At 33.6% G+C, this 23,234-nt stretch overlaps 1 protein-coding gene across 18 annotated transcripts in view; it reads left to right on the forward strand.

Annotated features, from left to right (window-relative positions):
- Positions 1-572: 572 nt before the first annotated feature.
- The window catches only part of LOC110112645, a 99,550-nt gene continuing 76,888 nt past the window's right edge, over positions 573-23,234 (forward strand). For 4 of the 18 annotated variants that reach the window (XR_003703053.1, XR_003703054.1, XR_003703055.1 and 1 more), the window contains exons 1-5: positions 573-731; positions 3,118-3,411; positions 4,031-4,189; positions 4,301-4,565; positions 4,687-4,803. Coding sequence is in view for 15 of the 18 variants with exons in the window: in XM_028700751.1 (XP_028556584.1) it covers positions 4,563-4,565; positions 4,687-4,803 (120 nt within the window). In the remaining 3 variants the exon portion in view is untranslated. Of the gene's footprint in view, positions 747-970; positions 1,206-3,117; positions 3,412-4,030; positions 4,190-4,300; positions 4,566-4,686; positions 4,804-23,234 lie in introns of those variants that run through there. The other 14 variants (XM_028700752.1, XM_028700755.1, XM_028700758.1 and 11 more) reach the window with 14 other exon arrangements.

Consider the following 23,234-nt stretch of genomic DNA (forward strand, 5'->3'; position numbering starts at 1 on the left):
TGTTTAATTTAATAAATTTATTTAATGACTATAATATATGATGTAATATTTATACTTTTAATTGTATATATCATTAATTCGGAAGATGAGACCTTAATTTTTTTTATTAAACTCTCTTTACTTATCTTCAAAATTTTCTTCATAAGCTCTTTTTCTTCATATATTATTTTTATAGCATGATCAAAAATTTTTTTTATCCAAGGAGATTAGTCAAATAGTTTATTAAGCAATCCACTAAAAATAATTTATAGAATTTAATATATTTCTTATTTATATTTAATGGTGTTAATCTAAACTCTTTTATGATATATTTAAACATATAACATTGAATTCAATAATTAAATATAATTTTCTTTTTTATTTAAAATTTTAAAATATGAATTTCATATTAATTTTTTATTTATCTAATTAATAGTTCATTTATTAAAACATATAGTAAAATATATTTTTTTTGGGAAATGTAAAAAATAAATTTTATTTGTTTAGACGTAACGGCTATAAGGGCATTTAGGTCAAACGACAAATCAGACTAATTTAAGAGTGCGACTATGGCAGAGAGGACGACCGAACGGACTCTCATTTTCTGCTTTAAGCGCCGAAAGGCCGCTGAAGGTTTTAGGCGGAAGGCTAGTAATCAAAGAAGCGACTCGGTCTCTCTGCGCTCTAAGCACGCCGGAAACTGGCTGCTGTGAGGAATCGAAGGTTGGTGGGACTGCTGTGAGGAATCGAAGGTTAGTGGGGCCTAGGTTAGGGTTTTCTCCCAAACTCTCCATCCTCCTTTTACTTAATTTTTTTGTTGTTTTTCTGCTCGTCGGCTCCTGCAAACATCCCAGGTTAACTTATTATTATTTTTTTCATTTTCTGTGATTTGTCTTCACTTCTTCCCGATTTGATTTTGTTCGCTGAAGCCGCTCGCTGCAGCCTACAGTCTTCCGTGCTCCCCACTCTCGTCAAGTTATAATTTTTTCCCCTTTTAAGCTTAAATTCCTACTTCAAATTTTTATAGGGTTTGCAATTCGTTTATCTCTCTCTCTCTTTTCTCCCATGGATGCATACTCTTCTTTTACATACCTCATTTTCTTCTTAGTTGTTGTCGTTTTTCTCCCTGGCAAAAATTACTGCGTCGCCGGCACCACTGATTCTCCGATCGGCTTCTTCTCATGTCAGATAGTAGGTTGCTCTTCCACCTTTCCATTTCTTTTCCTGTAAGGTGTTCTTCTCCTCTGTACAGTGTTCTTCTCCTCTACGGTGAAATATATTGTTTGTCCGAATTTAAAAAATGTCTGACAAAATAGTTATATTTTGGTGTGTAAATTTGTTGGATTCTATTTTTAGTTTTGCTAACTTTATTTGGAATTAATCTGAACAGATGTTTCCTTATAGATATATAAGCTGCAGTATGAAGCACAATGCTCCTAGAATAATTAAGTTGTTCTCCCCACAACAAATTGGCGATCAACTTTATAAATAACTCCAACCATCTCAAACAAATCCTTAATGTTCGTTTAATTCAATCTAAATTTAAGTGTAATTACAGTGTTTGTCTTTACTAATTTTATGTCACACTAATTATATTTTTTTTCTCCAATTTGCAGTTTCTCGCAAAAAAAATTTATTTACTCCTCCAGGCTAGATAACACTGCATTTGTCAATGTTCCTAACAACAAAACATAAAAATTATAGTAGCAAGCTTCTGCTAGGAGTATTTAGGCTGATGAATACATAAACTACATACATATTCAATATTGCATCTTTGATGAAATATATATAGCTTCTCATAGGTTATATAGTTCAAAATCAGAACAAAAATTGTACTAAACATTGACATAGATATAGCCTACAATCATAATCAACTATCTTCATCCTATAATCTTATTCAACATAGAAAACATACTCTACAAACAGGACTTGATAACGACAATTTATTAATTTCTGGTTAAATCTGGTGTTGTATATCAACTTAATCACCATCTCTAGTTATGACTTTAAGAAGCCATGTCATCTTGGACTTTCTGGATAATATTTTTATCTATTTTGTTTGTTTATGATTTTCTTCTTAAGTATCATTTTGATCTAAAAGTTAGTTGAAAATTAAGCTCTATTTTTTGTGAAAAGAGGTTTATGGAGGTGTAATAGAGCTCTATACTAGGTATTGGGTAATTTAATCACTAAATATACTCATCATGTTAGTTGGGTAGATTATACTAAGTTAAAATTATTGGATGAGAAAAATTCAGTTTTTCATATATTCTGATAAAAAGACTCTTTCTGATTTGTGAACCAATGACAAGATTTTCAATTCATTTTCTATCACATTTATTTCCTTTTAAACTCCAGAGGCTTTCTTGATGTCAATCTTGTTCTTAATTACTTGATTCCTCTAGCAATGTCTATCAATCAATTAATTTATTTTCATTGCTACTCTTGTGCTTAATTTGTTGCCCTCTATGTCTCCTTCCCTTGAAAGAATTTAACTCGGTTTTTTGAAAAAAAAATTCCAAGAAATGAAATTGACATGTTTCTATGAAAAAATATGATAAATCAAAGATTTATATTGAGTTGAACAATTTTACCATGGAAGCAAATTCTATTCTGCATAGTCTGTGTTTCAAAATCATCATAGAAATCTTGTAATACTTGAAAATCATGTTACCCATGCATATTTTTTTGTTTTATAATTTTGAAAGACTCTCCCCATACTTTCCAAGTAATTTCTGTGTAAAAAAGTCACAATTTAAATGTTCCTTTCGTAAATCATCTAAAGGTCATAGTATTGATCTAATTAATTGAATTTGAAATGCAATTTAATGTTAATTCTGGAAATAATTTTTCTTTCTAAAATCTTTGCTTATTGTTAATTCCAATAATGAAATTTTTTTCTGAAGTTTTTTGTGTCAGTTTTATTTCTGTAGATTGTGAAGAGTGCTCCATTGTTTCCTGCTAATGTTTTAACCATTGATCCTTAATATTTCTATAATCCTTGTGGTGTTCATCTTTGTGTCCGCTATTGCAATTTTCATTTTATAACTTTCTAGAATCAACTTTATGATCCTGGCTTTTTATTTTGGGAACCTTATCGTACAAAACATTTTTATGATATTCATTTCCTTTATCTAGCTTAGGAAAGCTATTCCCTTATTGGCTTATAAAGCTCAAGGAGAGTAAAAATTTGAGATTTATGTCAAGTAAGCGATTCTTCTCGATCTGCATACCAAGATCAAAGACCAGACTCCAAAATTGCATTGGAGAAACAAATGGTTAGAGATCCAATAGATAATAAAGAAGTTGGCTATGACGAGATCAATCATCCCTAAACATTTGAGGGTCTTGAGGAGAAATTCCTTGAATACATTATGAAACTGACCAAAGAACAAGAAGAAGCTGATTTCAAGGAAAATACTCCGCATAGAGGTAAATTTGATCACATTTTTATTTTTTATTTTTTCGCAATGGAAAATTCATCTTGCATTTAATTTGATTTTTATTATCGTCTTGTTACGTTGTTGGAAAGATAAAGCTTTGTTTGTGATGAATTTTTTATTGCCTTTTATAAGTGTTTTAATTAAAAATTAAAATTTTTGTACTAAACTCTGCTTTAAGAAGTAGCAAAAAAGTCGTCTCAAACGAAGCCTGAGTGAGATTAATACTTAATGTCAAGAGAAACTGGTAACAGTTCGAGCTCAACAAGCTTGCCTTAGAAATGAGTTTCTTCGCAAGGAATTACAGCTTCTGCATAAGCAATACCCAAATTTTCATTGCTTAGTTGTTCATTTTCTTCTTAATTGGGTAATTTGATCGACATTTTTAGAAACTCATTAATATTTCGATCAATATATTTGTAATTATTTATATGATATTTATATTCACCAAACTCTTCTTTTACATAAGGTTTCATCGCATCAATTGCTATCTTCTAAGTGCTGAAGCAAGTTAATTAAAGCATGGCTTTGGCACTTGGGAATATAACTTTTTTTATTTAAGTAATAAGCAGCTGCTAAAGTTGTTGTAAATCTCTTGGCTTTAATTGCAGCAGGTTGGTTTTTTCCTTTACTAAAGCGCAGTGCAAAGCTTATGATTTGCTCGAAGAAGGCGGGAAATGGAAATGATCTCTATCTAGATAAGGACTTGGAAAATATCATCCATGCTTGGTCAAATCAGCTTCCCTTCCCATTTTCTATTTAATGCTTTTGTAAGTAAGAATCCATCTCTTCATTTAATGTTTAGAACAATAAGAGAAAAGAAATCTATGGAAAATGATAATGATGATATATTGTTAAAGGTGAACATCTTGTTCATGCAGGTTTATTTATATATGTAAATGTTCAAGTGGAAGGATCAGCATTTGGAAGGAGGGCAGAGTGCATATGGATACGGACAACTTTATGTAGAAAATATCGAGTTTTTAGTTCATGAAAATTATGTGATTGTAGGTTTGCACATCAGATGAAACATGTAGACTGACAAAAGTCAGTGAAGTTTTTGTTTATCAGAACTTCAGCAGGGTCCCAGCTGAGAATGTGGAGGCTGGAGATATTTGTTCCGTTTGTTGAATAAATGATATAATGGTAAGCAGTCCACCGGGACCCAACCTGTAGTTGTATTTTTTTTAGTCTACATATTTATGAGCTTTTTCTATGGAAACGTGTATGTGGAGGATAGCTTATTGTTATTCTCATGTTTATGCAGATTGGAGAGATAATAGCTGATAAAAGCTCTGGGAAAGCACTAGCCACCGTCAAAGTGGAGGAACCGACAGTAAAAATGTCTTTCTCCATCAATATTTCTTCCTTTGTTGGTCGGGAGGTATAATTCTTTCACGATAAATGAAATTTAATAATTCACATGATGCATTTGAAATTCCAAAAACATAGTCACACCCATACAATGCTTTTCCAGTTTTATTTATGAAAAAATTCTTCCAAAGTATGGATTGACATGTAAAATTTTACTGGTCACAAACCACAAGTCTACAAACTTTAGTGTTGAATCAAAGTAAACATTCACTGCAATGCTATTTATTTTTTTTGTTTTCTTGCACTGTTAGTTGATGACGTTGAAGTTCTGGCATCAACTAGATCACTCTTTGTTTCTCATATCAAATTCTTCCAATTTCCTTATAACTTTTATTACTATGGATTTCTTATTACTTGAATTTGAATAAGATCAGTGATAAATTGATAATATTGTCATCTTTTTCTCTATAATTATTGTTCATTTAGTCCTTCGTTTTGGGATTGCTTGGTTGGGAATATTTTAAGTGTATTGCATTTTAAAGGATGGGTGTCATGATTTAGAATGCTTGGTTGAGAGTAAGGTAAATTCTAAGCATTTTTTTTGGGAGTTTGAAAATCACCAAATAATTCATTTTTGGTGTATTTTGAAATCTCCAGAATTAGGTCAATTTAGAATACATAGTTTAGCAATGCTTTGCTTTTTCTCTTTGCTCAATCTCATAGTTGCATGCGTCCCGCACCTCCACCTACAACCTTAGTTGCGACCTCCAACCTCATTGTGACATTTTGTTAATCTGTGACCACCAAAAACTACTGCGACCCACGTTACCCACCTACGAAAAAACGTTTGTTGCAATCTCCTTTGTGACCATGCCATTAGTGATGTCAATATTTGACACGACCCTGAACTCGACTCGAAAAATTCTCGGTTCGGGTCAACCCATTTGACATACGTGTTGGGTTCGAGTTAGTAAAGTCAGCGCATTTCAAAAATCGGGTCGGGTTCGGGTTAACCTGACAATTCTAAACTGACTCGGTTGACCCGTTTAGAAACCCTAGCGAGCAGCCTAGCTTCCGCGGTCAAGATTATCATAAATTTGTCCCTTGCCTATACAAATGTGATCCAATTTTTTTCTTTAAGAAAATACTTTGGATTATTTGTATAGTCAATAGATTAAATGTGAGAAATGTAATATTTTGGAACTAGATTGCCTGTAGACAAATAGTTGGGTTTTTATTTTGGGCTTTTTCCATTTTGAGCACTGGATAGCCCAAATATTAAACTTAATACTGTTATGGTTTATATATCAAGAAGTTTGCATTGCTATTTCTTTGAGCGAGGTCAAGTTTTGCGAGGCATTGCTTTTGGGACATGGTATTGTTGGGACAACCTAGGCATGTGATGAGATTGGAGGGAATACTCTAAATTGTTGGTGTAATTTTTATGAAAGAATTGAGAAGCATTCCACTGTCCATTGTAGTTCTGCTATAAATGGTTACCTTTGTAAAAAAAAATAAAATAAAAATTGAAAGCCATCATCTTAGTCTGTCCTTTATGTTGATTAGAATTACAAGGCTTTTTTGGTAAGAAAACTCATTTCTTTACGGTATACTTGATTTTATGGTTTAGCAACTAAAGAGATTTTGCAAGCAAGGAGATCTATCAGAATGTAAAATAGATATTAGGAAATAACTTTGTTGCTCGAGAACCGTGATATGGATGTAATAGTATTTAATATTTTATTTATTTATTTATTTATACAATATAAAAACTATTTGATGTAGGACTACAATGCATGCAATAACTTGAAAAGAACTTGCACGATTTATTGATTAGAATGATAACAATTAGAACTATTAGTAAATAAAAAAAGAAAAATAAAACGTAAGAGTGGTTACTTTCGTTTAGGCCAAGTTTCACATCAAGAGCTTTGAATCAACAAAATAACATAGGAAATCAACATTATGTAAATATAATAGCTTTCAACGAAAATCCCTAATCTAATAATAAGATTAGAAACAAATGAAGTGCACTCAATTCACTACGTTTACTAAGCTTGGCAGAATTAGGAGAACATGATCATCATGACTAAAATCAAATCCCAAGAAAGAGGGTTAGGGTAAGGAAATACAGGGAGAGGAAGATTAGAAGACCTTCATTAAGGATCGGTTGTAATCCTCCACTGAACGATTCAAAGTTGCTCTTCAATAGCCTCGACCATACGTACTCTTCTATGGTATAATCGATGCATGGATTAACATCGAATAATGTCGAATGTAGCATGCAAACAAATCCTTGCTCGTCGTAGGTGAGTCCGTAATCAAGTTTCGGATCGACCATGCATTGAACTTGTAGCGTTGAGGTGCGGGAGGACTAGTCTCTTGGTTTCCTTTGTTGTTTACCTTTTGAGAGAGAGAGGGAGTTCTCTCAAAATCCAAGCAGGAGGAGGTAAGAGAGGTAGCCGGCCAAGGGGAGGTGGTTTGAGAAATTTTACTTCAGGTTGGAGAAGGGAGAGGTGGGAATTAGGAATGAAATTTGAATTTAATTCCTAGAGGGGAGAGGTGTTAATATAGAGAGAGAGGGGATTGGAGAGAGAGATAGGAGAGGCGGTTAGAGAGAGGGGGCCGACGACTTTATGGGGATGGGGGAAATTAAGGAGGCTTTAATGCTTCCTTGATTTTGATGATTAGATTTGGAAAGAAATAATTCATTATAAAATAATTTAAAATCCAATAAGGAGAGATTTGGAAACTTTCCCAAAATAGATTTTATAATTTAGGAAAGATTTTAAATTTCAAATTGGGTGAATTTGAATTCAAAATTTATCTAAATTATGACTATCAAAATTAGGAAGTAAATCCATGAGTTGGCAAGGGGCTAGGACTGACAGCTTGAATGGGGCTCGGGTAAGGGAACCGACGACTAGGTGGAGGTGGTTTAGAGAATTCGGTGGGGATGACGAAGGGGTTTGGTGTTGATGAAAGTTTGGACAAGGTGATGGAAAGAAGGTATGGCCGGTGGTGATAGAGGGAGGAAAGAAAGAGATAGAAGGTAGAACCATGAACCCGACTCATCTAGGTTGGTGGGTGTTGAACAATTCTCCCTCTCCTAGGGATCTCACTCCAATATCTCAAGCTCTCATGAGAATTCAAACAAGAGAAAAAAAGTTTTCAATTAATCATCCATTACCTTCAAAAGGAGAACACTAAAAGTAAACCCAGTTTTCTTTTCCTTTATGTTAGGATTCTTCCTTTCCATAGGATTAGACGTTCTAGTTGTGCATAATATCCTTCGTGGCACCATACTAGTTTAATTCAGTTTTCTTTTCATTTAGGTTAGATTGTTAGAATTCTTCCTTTTCTTAGGATTAGATGTGCTATTGGCAGACAATGCCCTTTCTGACACCATACTAGTTTAATCTAGTTCTCTTTTTCTTTTAAGTTAGGGTTCTTCATTTTTATACTACAATATTTTTTCTCTTTTAGGTTAGGACTTTTCCTTTCTGTAGGATTAAAAGTGCTAGGGGTGGATAACGCTCTTCATGTCGCCATCCAAGTTTTAATCCAATTATTTTTTCTTTTAGGTTAGGATTCTTTTTTTCCTTAGGATTGAACGTGCTAGTGGTGGACATTGCCATTCGTGGCACCATCCTAGTTTAATCAAATATTATTTTCTCTTAAGTTATGATTCTTCCTTTTCATAGGATTAGACGTGCTAGTCGTGTACAACGCCCTTCGTGGAACAATAATAGTTTAATCCAGTTTTCTTTTCATTTAGGTTAGGATTCTTATGTTCCTTAGGATTAGACATGCTAGTGGTGGACAATGCCCTTTTTGGCACCATCTTAGCTGAATCCAATTTTCTTTTCCTTTAGGTTATGATTTTTCTTTTCCTTAGGATTAAAGGTGCCAGTGGGGGATAATGCCATTCGTGGCATCATCCTAGTTTTAATCCAGTTATCTTTTCCTTTTAAGATTCTTTTTTTCCTTAGGATTAGATATGCTAGTGGTGGACAATGCCCTTTGAGGCACCATCCTAGTTTAATCCAATATTATTTTTATTTAGGTTAGGATTCCTCATTTTCGTTGGATTTGACGTGTTAGTCGTGTATAACACCCTTCGTGGAACCATACTAGTTTAATATAGTTTTCTTTTCATTTAGGTTAGGATTCTTCCGTTCCTTAGTATTAGAAGTGTTAGTAGTGGATAATGTCCTTCGTGATACCAACCTAGGTTAATCTAATTTTCTTTTGCTTTAGGTTAGGATTTTCCATACCTCAGGATTATACATGCTAGTGGTGCCTATAGCACCATCATAGTTTTAATACAATTTTCTTTTCTTTTAGGTTAGCATTCTATCTTTCCTTAGAATTATATGTGCTAGTGGTGGATAATGACATTTGTGGTACCATCCTAGTTTAATCCAGTTTTCCTTTGTTTTAGGTTAACATTTTTACTTTCCTAAAGTTTATATGTTTAAGTCATGCGTAATGCCCTTTGTGACACCGTTCTACTTTAATCCAATTTTTGTTTATGTAGATTAGGACTCTACCTTTCCATAGGAGTAGACGTTATAGGGGTGGACAACACCCTTCAATATTTTATTCGTGTACAATGTCCTATGTGGCACCATACTAGTTTAACTAAGTTTTCTTTTCATTTAAGTTAGAATACTTTCTTGCATTAGGATTAGATGTGCTAGTGGTAGAAATATGCCCTTTCTGGCACCGTTTTAATTTAATGTAGTTTTTTTTTATTTTAAGTTGGGATTCTTCTATTCTTTAGGATTAGTTGTGCTAGTGATGGATAACGCCCTTCGTGGCAATATCATACTTTAATCTAATTTTCTTTTCCATTAGGTTAGGATTATCTTTTTCATAACATTAGACATGCTTGTGGATGAAACGCCTTTCGTGGCACCATCATACTTTAATCCAATATTCTTTTCCTTTAGGTTAGAATTCTTTCTTTCCTTGGAATTAGACATGATGGTGGAGGATAACGCCCTTCGAGGAAATATCATAGTTTAATCAAATTTTATTTTCCTTTAGTTTATTAGGGTTTTTCCTTTCCTTAGAATTAGATATGCATGTGGATAATGCCGTTAGTGGCACCAACCTTGTTTTAGTCAAGTTTCTTTTTTCTTTAGGTTAGGGTTCTTCCTTTTCTCAGGATTAGATGTGCTAGTGGTGGATAACACTCTTTGTGACACCATCCAAGTTTAAAACTAATATTCTTTTCCTTTAGGTTAGGATTCTTCCTTTCCATAGGATTAGATGTGCTAGTGGTGGACGATGCCCTTCGTGGAACCATTCTCGTTTATTACAGTTTTTCTTTATTTTAGGTTAGGATTCTTCATTTCCTTAGGATTTGACGTGCTAGTGGTCAATAATGCCCTTCGTGGAACCATCCTAGTTTAGTCCAATTTTCTTTTCCTTTAGATTATTATTTTTCTTTTCATATAATTAGACGTACTAGTATGGATAACGTTCTTCTTAACACCATCCTAGCTTTAATCCAGTTTAATTTTCCTTTAGGTCAGGATATTTCATTTCCTTTGTATTAAGTCCTTTAATTTTCTTTTAGGCAGATAAAGTCCTTTTTAGCACCATCCTGTTTTATAGGTTAGACATTATCCACCACTAACTTTTTATTTAGGTTTGGATTGTTCCTTTCATTAGGATTTGAAAAGTTAATGGTGGATAATGCCCTTCGTGGCACCATTCTTATTTTATCATGATTTCTTTCCTTTAGGTTAAGATTCTTCCTTTTTGTAGGATTAAACGTGCTAGGAGTGGATAACGCGCTTCGTGGCACTATGTTAGTTTAATCCAAATGTTTTCCTTTAGGTTAGGATTTTTTCTTTTCCTTAGGATTAATGGTGCTAGGGGGGATAACACCCTTCGTGGCACCATCCTAGTTTTAATCCAATTATGTTTTCCTTGAGGTTAGTATTCTTTTTTTCCTTAGGCATAGACGTCCTATTGGTGGACAATACCCTTTGTGGCTTCAGCCTAGTTTAATCTAATATTCTTTTCCTTTAGGTTAGGATTCTTTCTTCTTGTAGTGTTAAACATGCTAGTCGTGCATAACGGCCTTCGTGGAATTATAGTAGTTTGATTCAGTTTTCTTCCATTTCTTATTATTAGACGTGCTAGTAGTGTATAATGCCCTTCGTGGCACCATCCTAGTTTAATCCAGTTTTCTTTTCCTTTAGGTTATGATTTTCCTTATATCAGGAATAAACATGCTAGTGGTGCATAAAAATATTCGTATCACCATCCTTGTTTTAATACAATTTTCTTTCCCTTTAGGTTAACATTTTATCTTTCCTTAGAATTATAGGTGCTAGTAGTGGATAATGCACTTCATGGTACTATCATAGTTTAATCCAATTTTTTTCTTTTAAGTTAACTTTCTTCCTTTCCTTAGAATTAGATGTTCAATTGGTGGATAACGCCCTTCGTGGTACCATCATATTTTAATCTAATTTTCTTTTTCTTTAGGTTAGTATTCTACCTTTCCATAGGATTAGACGTTCTAGGGGTGTACATTGTCCTTCGTGGCACGATCCTAGTTTAATCTAGTTTTTTTTTCCTTTAGGTTAGAATTCTTCCTTTCCATAGGATTAGACACCCTTCGAGACACCATACTATTTTAATCTAGTTTTCTTTTCCTTTTGATTAGAATTTTTCATTTCCTTAGGATTAGATGTGCTAGTGGTGGATTACGCCTTTCGTGGAATCATCCTAGTTTAATCTAATTTAATTTCCTTTTGGCTATGATTATTCCTTTCCTTAAGATTAAACGTGCTAGTGGTAGATAATGCCCTTCGTGGCCTTATCATAATTTAACACAATTTTCATTTCCTTTAGGTTAGGATTCTTTCTTTCATTGGGATATGACATGCTAGTGGTAAATAACGCCCTTTTTGCACCTTCTTAATTTATTCCAATTTTTTTCCTTTACGTTAAGATTTTCCTTTCCTTAAAATTAGACGCACTTGTGGTGTATAATGCTCGTGGCACCATCCTAGTTTATTCTAGCTTTTTTTTTTTCTTTAGGTTAATATTTTTCCTTTCTGTAGGATAAGACATGCTAGAGGTGGACACCATCCTAGTTTTATCCAGCTTTCTTTTCATTTAGGTTAGAAATTTTTCTTTCCTTAGAATTAGACACGCTAGTAGCAGACAACACCCTTCGTGACACCATCTTAGTTTAATTCAGTTTTCATTACCTTTATTTTGGGATTATTCATTTCCTTAGGATATGATGTGCTAGTGGTAAATAACGCCCTTCGTGGCACCATCCTATTTTTATCACGATTTCTTTTCCTTTAGGTTCAGATTCTTCTTTTTCACAGGATTAGACGTGCTAGTCGTCTACAATGCCATTCGTGACACCATACTAGTTTTATACAATTTTCTTTTCATTTAGGTTTGGATTGTTTCGTTCCTTAGGATTAGATTTGCTAGTGGTGGATAATGCCCTTCGTGGCACTATCCTAGTTTATTCCAGTTTTTTTTCTTCAGGTTATGATTTTTCATATTTATATGAGTAAACATGCTAGAGGTGGACACCATCTTAGTTTAATCTAGTTTTCTTTTCCTTTAATCTATAATTTTTTCCTTTCTTTAGGATAAGTCGCGCTGGCAGTGGACAACATCATTCGTGGCACCATCTTAGTTTAATCCAGTTTTCTTTTCATTTATTTTAGTTTTATTCCTTTGCTTAGGATATGACGTGCTAGTGGTGAATAACGTCTTTCGTGTCTTCATCCTAGTTTTATCACGATTTCTTTTCCTTTAGGTTAGGATTCTTCCTTTTTTATAGGATTATACGTGCTAGTCGTGTACAATGCCATTCGGGGCACCATACTAGTTTAATACAATTTTCTTTTCATTTAGGCTTGGATTGTTCCGTTCCTTAGGATTAGACATGTTAGTGATGGATAATGTCATTCGTGACACCATCCTAATTTATTATTGTATTTTTTTAAGGTTAAGATTTTTTCCTTTCTATAGGATTAGACATGCTAGGGGTGGTCACCATCCTAGTTTAATATAGTTTAATTTTTCTTTAGGTTATGATTTTTCCTTTCCTTAGGATTAGACGCGCTTGTAGTGGACAACACCCTTCGTGGTACCATCTTATTTTAATCCAATTTTCATTTCATTTGTTTTGAGATTATTCCTTTTCTTAAGATATGACGTGATAGTGGTAGATAACAGCTTTCAAGGCACCATCCTAGTTTTATCACATTTTCTTTTCCTTTTTGTTAGGATTCTTCCTGTCTGTAGGACTAGACGTGCTAGTGGTGGATAACGCACTTCATGGCACCGTCATTGTTTAATACATTTTTTTTTCTTATAGTAGGATTTTATCTTTTCTTAGTATTAAAAGTGCTAGTGATGGATAATGCCCTTTGTGGCACCATCCTTATTTTAATCCAGCTTCTTTTGTATTAGGTTAGGATTCTTCCTTTCCATAGGATTAGACATACGTGTGGTGGAAAACGCATTTTGTGGCATCATCCTAGTTTAATTCAATTTTCTTTTCCTTTAAGTTAGGATTATTCCTTTCTTTAGGACTAAACGTGCTAGTGGTGGACAATGCCCTTCGTGGTTCCATCCTATTTTAATTTAATTTTCTTTTCCTTTATGTTTGGATTCTTCTTTTCCATAGGATTAGATTTGTTAGTAGTGTACAATGCCCTTCATGGCACCATACTAGTTTAATTTAATTTTCTTTTTTTTAGGTTAGGATTCTTTCTTTCCTTAGTACTAGACGTGTTAGTGGTCGACAATGCCCTTCGTGGTACCATCCTAGTTTAATTCAGTTTTATTTCCTTTAGTTATGAGTTTTTACTTTCCTTAGGATTAGACATGCTTGGGGTGAATAATGCGCTTCGTGGCACTATCCTTGTTTAATCTAATTTTTTTCCTTTAGGTTATGATTTTTCTTTTTTTTCCTTAGGATTAAAGGTGCTAGTGGGGGATGATAAAGTCCTTCGTGGCACAATCCTAGTTTTAATCCAATTATCTTTTCCTTTAGGTTAGGATTCTTTTTTTTATTAGGATTAGACGTGCTAGTGGCGGACAATGATGCCCTTTGTGGCACCATACTAGTTTAATCCAATATTCTTTTCCTTTAGGTTAATATTCTTCTTTTTCGTAGGATTACACATGTTAGCGGTGGACAATGCCCTTCATTTCACCTTCCAAGTTTAATTCAAAATTCTTTTCCTTTAGGTTATGATTCTTCATTTCCTTAGGATTAGACGTACTAGTTGTGGATAATTCCCTTCGTGGTACAATCTTAGTTCAATTCAATTTTCTTTTGCTTAGGTTTGAATTTTTTCTTTCCATAGAATTTGATGAGCTAGGGTTGGTTAACGCGCTTTGTGGCACTATCCTAGTTTACTCTATTTATTTACTTTAGGTTAGGATTTTTCCTTTTCTTAGGATTAAATGTGCTAGTGGGGGATAATGCATTTAGTGGTACCATCCTAATTTTAACTCAATTATCTTTTCTTTTAGGATAGTTTTCTTCATTTTCTTAGGATAAACGTGCTAGTGTTGGACAATGCACTTAATGACACCATCCTAATTTAATCTTATATTCTTTTCCTTTAGGTTAGAGTTCTTCCTTTTTGTAGGATTAGACGTGCTAGTCGTGTACAATGCCATTTGTGGCACCAAACTAGTTTAATACAATTTTCTTTTAATTTAGGTTTGGATTGTTCTGTTCCTTAGGACTAGACGTGCTAGTGGTAGACAATGTCATTTGTGACACCAAACTTGATTAGACGTGCATTGATCTTCTTTTTTTTTCTGCTTTGTTCTTTTTTTGCTCTTTGTTTAAGTATTAGATTTTGCTTATTGCCCAGCACAATTTACATTAGTTCTTAATTTTGTTGAATCTTGATATAATCTATTTCACCCTCATCAATTATGAAAATGATTTGACCATATCCCCTGTAGACAATTACACCTGACATGCATACTTTAGCTTTTTGTTGAAGGAAATGCCAAGATTGGTATCATCTGCACTATGAGCCTTATGCTTAACCCTATATAATATCCTCGTAGCACACTTTTCTTTTCTTCTTGTGCAAAGGAAATTACAAACTGTACATAGGTTAATATTATAAATTTATAATACAACTCATGGTCTTCAAAATCATTCTCTAATACTATTTATATGGTATTTTTGGCTAAAAATTTAGCTCCTAACTCTTTTTATTTTTTTATTATATTATATTTGGCAAATAATTGGTCAAACAATAAATACTAGAAAGTGGTTGCAAGAATTGAAGCATAATTGCATATTGATCCTTATGCTTCTTCCAACATAGATGAAGTTCTTTTTGAAAAGAAATGCATATTAAGAAGGCAGAATAAATGGAAATGCATTCTTCGATCTTCTAGTTTGGTTGTCCTTGCTTGGTATTTTCTTAAGATCAATTCAAATTACCAGGGGCAAATAAATAAAAGAAAATAAAATGCATAAAAATATCATTTGTGTCGCCATACTAGTTTAATCAAGTTTTCTTTCATTTAGAATATGATTATTTCTTTTCGTAGGATTAGACGTACTAGTGGTGGATAATGCCATTCATGGCACTAACCTAATTTAATCCATTTTTTTTCTTTTATTAGCATTCTTTCTTTCCTTAGAATTAGTCATGTTAGTGGTGGATAATGCCCTTTTTTTGGCAAAATCCTAGTTTAATCTATTTTTTTTTCTTTTAGTTTAATATTAATCATTTCTTAAGGATTAGACGTGCTAGTCGTGTACAATACCCTTTGTGGCATTATACTAGTTTAATTTAGTTTTCTTTTTTCCTTTGATTAGTATTCTTCCTTTCCATAGGATTAGACGTGCTAATGGCGGACAATGCCCTTCATGACACCATCTTAATTTAATTCAATTACCTTTTATTTTAGCATGGGATTCTTCTTTTTTGTAGGATTAGACGTGCTAGTTGTATACAACGACCTTTATTGCATCATCCAAGTTTAATCCAATTTCCTTTTACTTTAGGTTAGGATTCTTCATATCCTTATGATTAGATGTGGTAGTGATGGATAACTCTCTTCGTGGCACCAACCTAGTTTAATCCAATTTTCTTTTCTTTTAGGTTAGGATTTTTTTTCCTTATAATTAAACATTCTAGTGGCAGAAAATGCCATTCGTGGTACCATTCTAGTTTTAATCCAGTTTTCCTTTCCTTTAAATTAGAATATTTCCTTTCCTTAGGATTAGACGGCATTGGTTGATAACACATTTTATGACGCCATCCTAGTTTAATCCAATTTTCTTTTCCTTTAAGTTAGGATTCTTCATTTCCATAGGATTAGACGTGCTAGCGGTGGACAACACCCTTCGTGGCATCATATAGTTTAATATATTTTTTCTTTTCCTTTTGGTTAGGATTTTCCATTTCTTAGGATTAGATGTGCTAGTGGGGGATAATGCCCTTCGTGGCACCATCCTAGTTTAATTATATTTCCTTTTCCATCAGGTTGGGATTTTTTTTCTTAGGATTAGAAGTGGTAGTGATGGACAACATTCTTTATGGCATTATCCTAGTTTTAATCCAATTTTTTGTTCTTTTAGGTTAAAATTCTTCCTTTCCTTAGGATTAGGCCTGTTAGTGGTGGATAATGTCATTCATGGCACCTTCTTAATTTAATCCAATTTTCTTTTACTTTGGTTAAGATTTAGTCTAGTTTTCTTTTTCTTTAGGTTAGAATTCTTACTTTCCTTAGGATTAGGCGTGTCAGTGGTGGATAACGCCCTTCGTGGCACCATGCTAGTTTAATCTAGTTTTCCTTTTCTTTAAGTTTGGATTCTTATTTTTCTTAGGATTAGATGTACTACTAGTGAATAACATCCTTCATGGAACCATCTTAGTTTAAACTTGTTTTCTTTTCTTTTTGGTTAGGATTCTTCCTTTACTTAGGATAATACATTCTAGTCATGAATAACTCCCTTCTAAGCACCATGCTAATTTAATCAAATTTTCTATTTTTTTAGGTAAGGATTCTTCATTTCCTTAGGATTAGACGAGCGAGTGGTGGTAAACGCTCTTCGTCATATAATCCTAGTTTAATCACATTTTATTTTCATTTATGTTATGTTTATTCCTTTTTTTAGGATTAGACGTGCTAGTGGTGGGCAATGCTCTTCGTGGCACCATCCCAGTTAAACCCAGTTTTGTTTTCCTTTAGGTTAGGATTCTTCCTTTCTGTAGGATTAGACGTTCTAGTCATGCACAACACCCTTCGTGGCACCATACTAGTTTAATGCAATTTTTTTTTTCATTTTGGTTAGAATTCTTCATTTCCTTAGGATTAGATGTTCTAATGGTGGATAACATCCTTTGTGGCACCATCCTAGTTTAATCCAATTTTCTTTTATATTACATTAGGATTCTTCCTTTTCATAAGATTAGACATACTTTTGATGGAAAATGCCCTTCCTGCCACCATACTAGTTTAATACAAGTTTTCTTTTATTTTAAGTTATGATTCTTTATTTTTTTAGGATTAGATGTTCTAATGGTGGATAACATCCTTTGTGGCACCATCCTAGTTTAATCCAATTTTCTTTTACATTACATTAGGATTCTTCTTTTTCATAAGATTAGACATACTTTTGATGGAAAATGCCCTTCGTGGCACCATACTTATTTAATACAGTCTTCTTTTCCTTTAGGTTAAGATTTTTCCATTCGTTAGGATTAGAGGCGCTCGTGGGGGATAACGTCCTTCGAGGCGCCATCCTAATTTAATCAAATTTTCTTTTCATTTTGGTTAGAATTTTTTGAAATTTTAGTAGCAATAGATCTAGTGAGGGGATTGTGACTTTGGGCGATAAAGTCATTAATAAGAGTACACGTTTTAGATATCTTGGATCTATTGTTCAGAGTGATGGTGAAATAGATGGAGATATTATAGCAGAATTTAAGTTTGATGGTTGAAGTGGAGGAATGCATCGGGATTGTTGTGATCAAGAAAAGTACTTCTCAAACAAAAGGGAAAATTTTATAAGATGGTAGTGAGGCCTGTAATGCTTTATGATGCCGAATGTTGTCCATTAAAAGAGAAGCATAATACTAAGTTAAGTGTGGCAGAGATGAGGATGCTCAGGTGGATGAGTGGCTTTACCCTTAGAGATAGGATATGAAATGAGGGAAAAAGGATTCATGCAGCCTATCCCACGTAGTGGGATAAAGGCTTGATGTTGTTGTTATTTGGTTAGAATTTTTCCTTGGGATTATCTGTGCTAGAGTTGGATAACGTCCTTCGTGGCACTATCATAGTTTAAAACTATTCTTTTCCTTTAGGTTAGAATTCTTCTTTTCCGTAGGATTAGAGGTGCTAGTGGTGGATAATGCACTTTGTGGCACCATCCTAGTTTAATCCAGTTTTCCTTTATGTTAGGATTCATTATTTTCATAGGATTTGACATTTTAATCGTGTACAACGCCCACCATATTACTTAAATCTAGTTTTCTTTTCATTTAAAGCAGGATTCTTCCTTTTTATAGGATTTGATATACTTAGTGGTGGACAATGCCCTTCGTGGAACCATCCTAGTTTAATTTAATTTTCTTTTCCTTTAGGTTATGATTTGCACTCTCCTTAAGATTAGGCGAGCTAGGGTTCGATAACGCGCTTCGTGGCATTATCCTCATTTAATCTAATTTTTTTCTTAGGTTATGATTTTTCCATTCCTTTGGATTAAAAGTGCTAGTGGTGGATAATGCCCTTCGTGTCACCATTCTTATTTTAATGCAGTTATCTTTTCTTTAGGGATATAATTCTTCCTTTCTTTAGGATTAGACATGCTTGTGGTGAATAATGCCTTTCATGGCACCATCCTAGTTTAATCAAAAATTCTTTCCCTCCAGATTATGATTCTTTCTTTTCGTAGGATTAGACATGCTAGTCGTGTACTTTTCCCTTCGTAGCACCATAGTATTTTAATCTAGTTTTCTTTTCATTTAGATTAGGATTCTTCCATTTTTTAGGATTAGATGAGCAAGTGGCGGATAATGCCCTTCATGACACTATAATAATTTAATCCAGTTTTCTTTTCCTTTAGGCTAGGATTCTTTCTTTCTGTAGGATTAGACGTTCTAGTCGTGCTCAACAACTTTCGTTGCATCATACTAGTTTAATCAATTTTTTTTTTCATTTAGATTAGAATTCTTCCTTTCCTTAGGATTAGATGTGCTAGTGTTGGACGATGCTCTTCTTGGCTTCATATTAATTTAATCTAGTTTTCTTTTTCTTTTAAGTTAGGTTTCTTCATTTTCTTTATATTAGATGCACTAAGGGAAAGAAAACGCCCTTCGTTGCAATATCCTAGTTTAATCCAGTTTTCTTTTCCATTACATTAAGAATCTTTCTTTTCATAAGATTAAACGTGCTTGTGGTGAAAAATTTCCTTCGTGGCACCATCCTTCTTTAATCCAGTTTTCTTTTCCTTTAGGTTAGGATTCTTCCATTCATTAAGATTAGAGGCGCTAGTGAAGGATAATGCCATTCAAGAAATCATCCTAGTCAAATTTTCTTTTCCTTTTGCTTCATGCTCATAGTTTTAATCAATAGGCACTAGTGGGGAATTAATCGAGTTTTCTTTTTATTTAGGTTAAAATTCTTCCTTTCCTTAGGATTTGATATGTTAGTGGTGGACAATGCCTTTTGTGGCACCATCCTAGTTTAATCTAATATTCTTTTCCTTTAAGTTAGAATTCTTTCTTTTCGTGGGATTTGACGTGCTAGTCGTGTATAACGCCATTTGTGGAACCATACTAGTTTAATCCAGTTTTCTTTTTCTTTAGGTTAGGATTCTTCCGTTAATTAGTATTTGACGTGCCAGTGGTGGATAATATCTTAATGACACCATCTTGGTTTAATACAGTTTTCTTTTCATTTATGTTAGGATTTTCCTTACCTCAGGATTAGACATGCTAGTGGTGCCTAAAAATCTTCGTAGCATCATCCTAGTTTTAATACAATTTTCTTTCCCTTTAGGTTAGCATTTTATCTTTCCTTAGAATTATATGTGCTAGTGGTGGATAATGTTCTTCGTGGCACTATCTTAGTTTAATTCAGTTCTTTTCCTTTAGGTTAACATTCTTCATTTTGTAAGGATTAGATGTTTAAGTGATGGATAACTCCCTTCGTGACACCATCATAGTTTAATCCAATTTTCTTTCTCTTTTGGTTAGTATTCTACTTTTCCATAGCATTAGACATTTTAGGGGTGTATAATGCTCATAGTGCCACCATCCTAATTTTATCCAATTTTATTTTACTTTAGATTGAGATTCTTCCTTTGGATTAGACGTGCTAGTGTTGAATCATGCCCTTCGTGGTAACATCCTAGTTTTTATTTAATTTTCTTTTCTCTTTTATGTTAGAATTATTTATTTCTTTAGAATTTGATGTACTAGTGGTGAATAACGCCTTTTGTGGTGCCATCCTAGTTTAATCTCAACACATTTCCCTTTTGTCTGCATTCTTCCTTTCCTAAATATTAGACGTGCAAATGATGAATAATGCCCTTCATTGCACCCTTTTAGTTTAATATTTTTTTTTCTTTTTTTTAGGTAAGGATTTTTCCTTATCTTAGGATTAGATCTGCTAGTGGAGAAAAACGCCATTTGTAGCAACATCCTAATTTAATCATGTTTTTTTCCATTAGGTTAGGATTTTCCTTTCCTTAGGATTAGATATGCTGGTGGTGGATAACGTCCTTCGTAGACCCATACTAGTTTACTCCACTTTTCTTTTCCTTTAAGTTTAAATTATTCCTTTTTTTAGGATTAGACGTATTAGTTGTGGATAACTGATGATATTCCAATAGAGGTTTGGAAATGCGTAGGAGGTGAAGGAATTTCTTGGCTTACTGAACTTTTTAATGTTGTTTTGAAGACTAAAAATATTCCATATGAGTGGAGAATGTGTTTGTTAATTCCTATTTTTAAGAATAATCGTAATGCAAAGGATTGTGTGAATTATAGAGAAAATTAGGTAATGTGTCATACTTTAAAAATGTGAGCACGAGTTATGGAGCATAGGTTGCGGCGTGATACTAATGTTTCTCAAAATCAATTTGGATTCATGCCGGGTAGGTTGACTTTGGAAGCCATATATTTATTAAGAGGTTTGATGGAAAAATATAGAGAAAATAAGGAGGATCTACATATGATATTTATTGATTTAGAAAAAGCATATGATAAACTTCCAAGAGAAATGCTACGGAGAGTTCTTGAACAGAAAGGAGCTAATAACGCTTATATTCAAATCATTAAAGATATGTATGCATGAGTTATTACTTGTGTTCAAACACAAGGTGGTTCGACCAAGTATTTCCCTATTTCGGTTGGGTTACATCAAGGATCAGCCTTAAGCCCATATCTTTTTTCTTTGGTCATGGATGTTGTCACTAGACATTTGGTGTATGCTTTTTGTCGATGATATTCTTCTTGTTGATAAGACTAAAGAGGGAGTTGAAGGTAAACTTGAATTATGGAGGTCAACCTTAGAGTTTAAAGGTTTTCGCTTGAGTAGATCTGAAACGGAATATATGGAGTGTAAAATAGTAGCAATAGTCCTGGTGAGAGGATTGTGACTTTGAGCGATCAAGTCATTAATAAGAGTACACATTTTAGATATGTTGGATCTATTGTTTAGAGTGATGTTGAAATACATGGGGATATTATCAACAGAATTCAAATTGGATGGTTGAAGTGGAGGAATGCATCGGGCTTGTTGTGTGATAGAAGAGTACCCCTCAAAATTAAGGGAAAAATCTATAAGATGGTTGTGATGCCTGCAATGCTTTATGGTGCCGAATGTTCGCCATTAAAAGTGAAGCATAAACGGCATAACCACAAGTAGTAAGTGCACTAGGAAGATAAGAGTTTTGGAGGGAGAGTTTACCCAAAGAAGGGGAGTTTAGGGTATTAGATTTGACTTATCTTAAGAAAGATAGAGGCAAACCTAAAAGACTTGATTATAAAATATTAGAAATGATCTTTCTTTATTAGATTTAAATGAGAATTTGACTTTTAATAGGACACAATGAAGAAAAAAAGATTCATGTAGCTGACCCTACGTAGTAGGATAAAGGTTTAATGTTGTTGTTGTTTTAAGTTTGGATTCTTCATTTATGTAATATTAGATATGCTAGTCTTGTACAATACCCTTCTTGGCACAATAATAGTTTAATCTAGTTTTCAATTTCTTTTGGTTAGGCTTCTTCCTTTCCTTAGGATTAGACGTGGAAGTGGTGGATAATGCCCTTCGTGCAACATCCTAGTTTAATCAAGTTTTCTTTTCCTTTAAATTAGAATTTTTTTTCCTTAGGTTTAAAAGTGTTAGTGGTGGATAGTGCCTTTTGTGGCACCATCCTACTTTTAACTCAGTTTTTTTTTCCTCCAGGCTTAGGATTCTTCCTTTCCTTAGAATTCGGCGTGCTGGTGGGAGATAAAGCCCTTCGTGGCACCATTCTAGTTTAATCTGATTTTCTTTTCTTTAGGTTAGGATTATTTCTTTCAGTAGGATTATTCCTTTCCTTAGGGTAGGATTATTCACGTTTTCTTTTTTCTTTTAGGGTAGGATTATTCCTTTTCTTAGGATTAGGAATGCTAGTGGTGGATAACGCCCTTTGTAGCAGTATCCTTTTTTAACCTTGTTTTCTTTCCCTTAGAATATGATGTGCTAGTGGTGGTACAATATCCTAGTTTAATCTATTATTTTTTCTATTAGGTTAGTATTCTTCTTTTCTGTAGGATTAGATGTGCTAGTGGTGAATAACGCCTTCGTGGCACCATCTTAATTTAATCCAATTTTCTTTTCCTTTAGGTTAGCAATTTTCTTTTCCTGAGGATTTGACGCGCAAGTGGTGAATAACTCCCTTTGTGCCACCATCATAATTTAATCCAGTTTTTTTCCCCTTAGGTTTGAATTCTTATTTTTCTTAAAATTAGATGTGGTAGTTGTGGATAATGTCCATCGTGGCGTCATCCTTGTTTAATCGTGTTTTCTTTTCCTTTAGGTTAAGATTTTCCTTTTCTTAGGATTAAACATGCTAGTGGAGCCTAAAACCCTTCGTGGCACAATTCTAGTTTTATTCCAATTTTCTTTTCTTTTAGGTTAGCATTTTATCTTTCCTTATAATTATACGTGCTAGTGGTGGATAAAGCCCTTCGTGGAACCATCCTAGTTTAATCCAGTTTATTTTCCTTTAGCCTTTTAGGCTAGGATTCTTTCTTTCCTTAGGATTAAACGTGTTAGTGGTAGATAATGCCCTTCATGGCCTCATCAAAGTTTAACCTAGTTTTCATTTCTTTTAGGTTAGGATTCTTCCTTTCCTTCGGATATGACGTGCTAGTGGTGAATAACGCTCTTCGTTTGACCGTCCTAATTTAATCCAATTTTCATTTCCTTTAGATTAGTATTTTTCTTTCCTTAAAA

The sequence above is a fragment of the Dendrobium catenatum genome, unplaced genomic scaffold, assembly GCF_001605985.2.
Source record: "Dendrobium catenatum unplaced genomic scaffold, ASM160598v2 fragScaff_scaffold_1586, whole genome shotgun sequence".
NCBI classification, from domain to species: Eukaryota; Viridiplantae; Streptophyta; class Magnoliopsida; order Asparagales; family Orchidaceae; genus Dendrobium; species Dendrobium catenatum.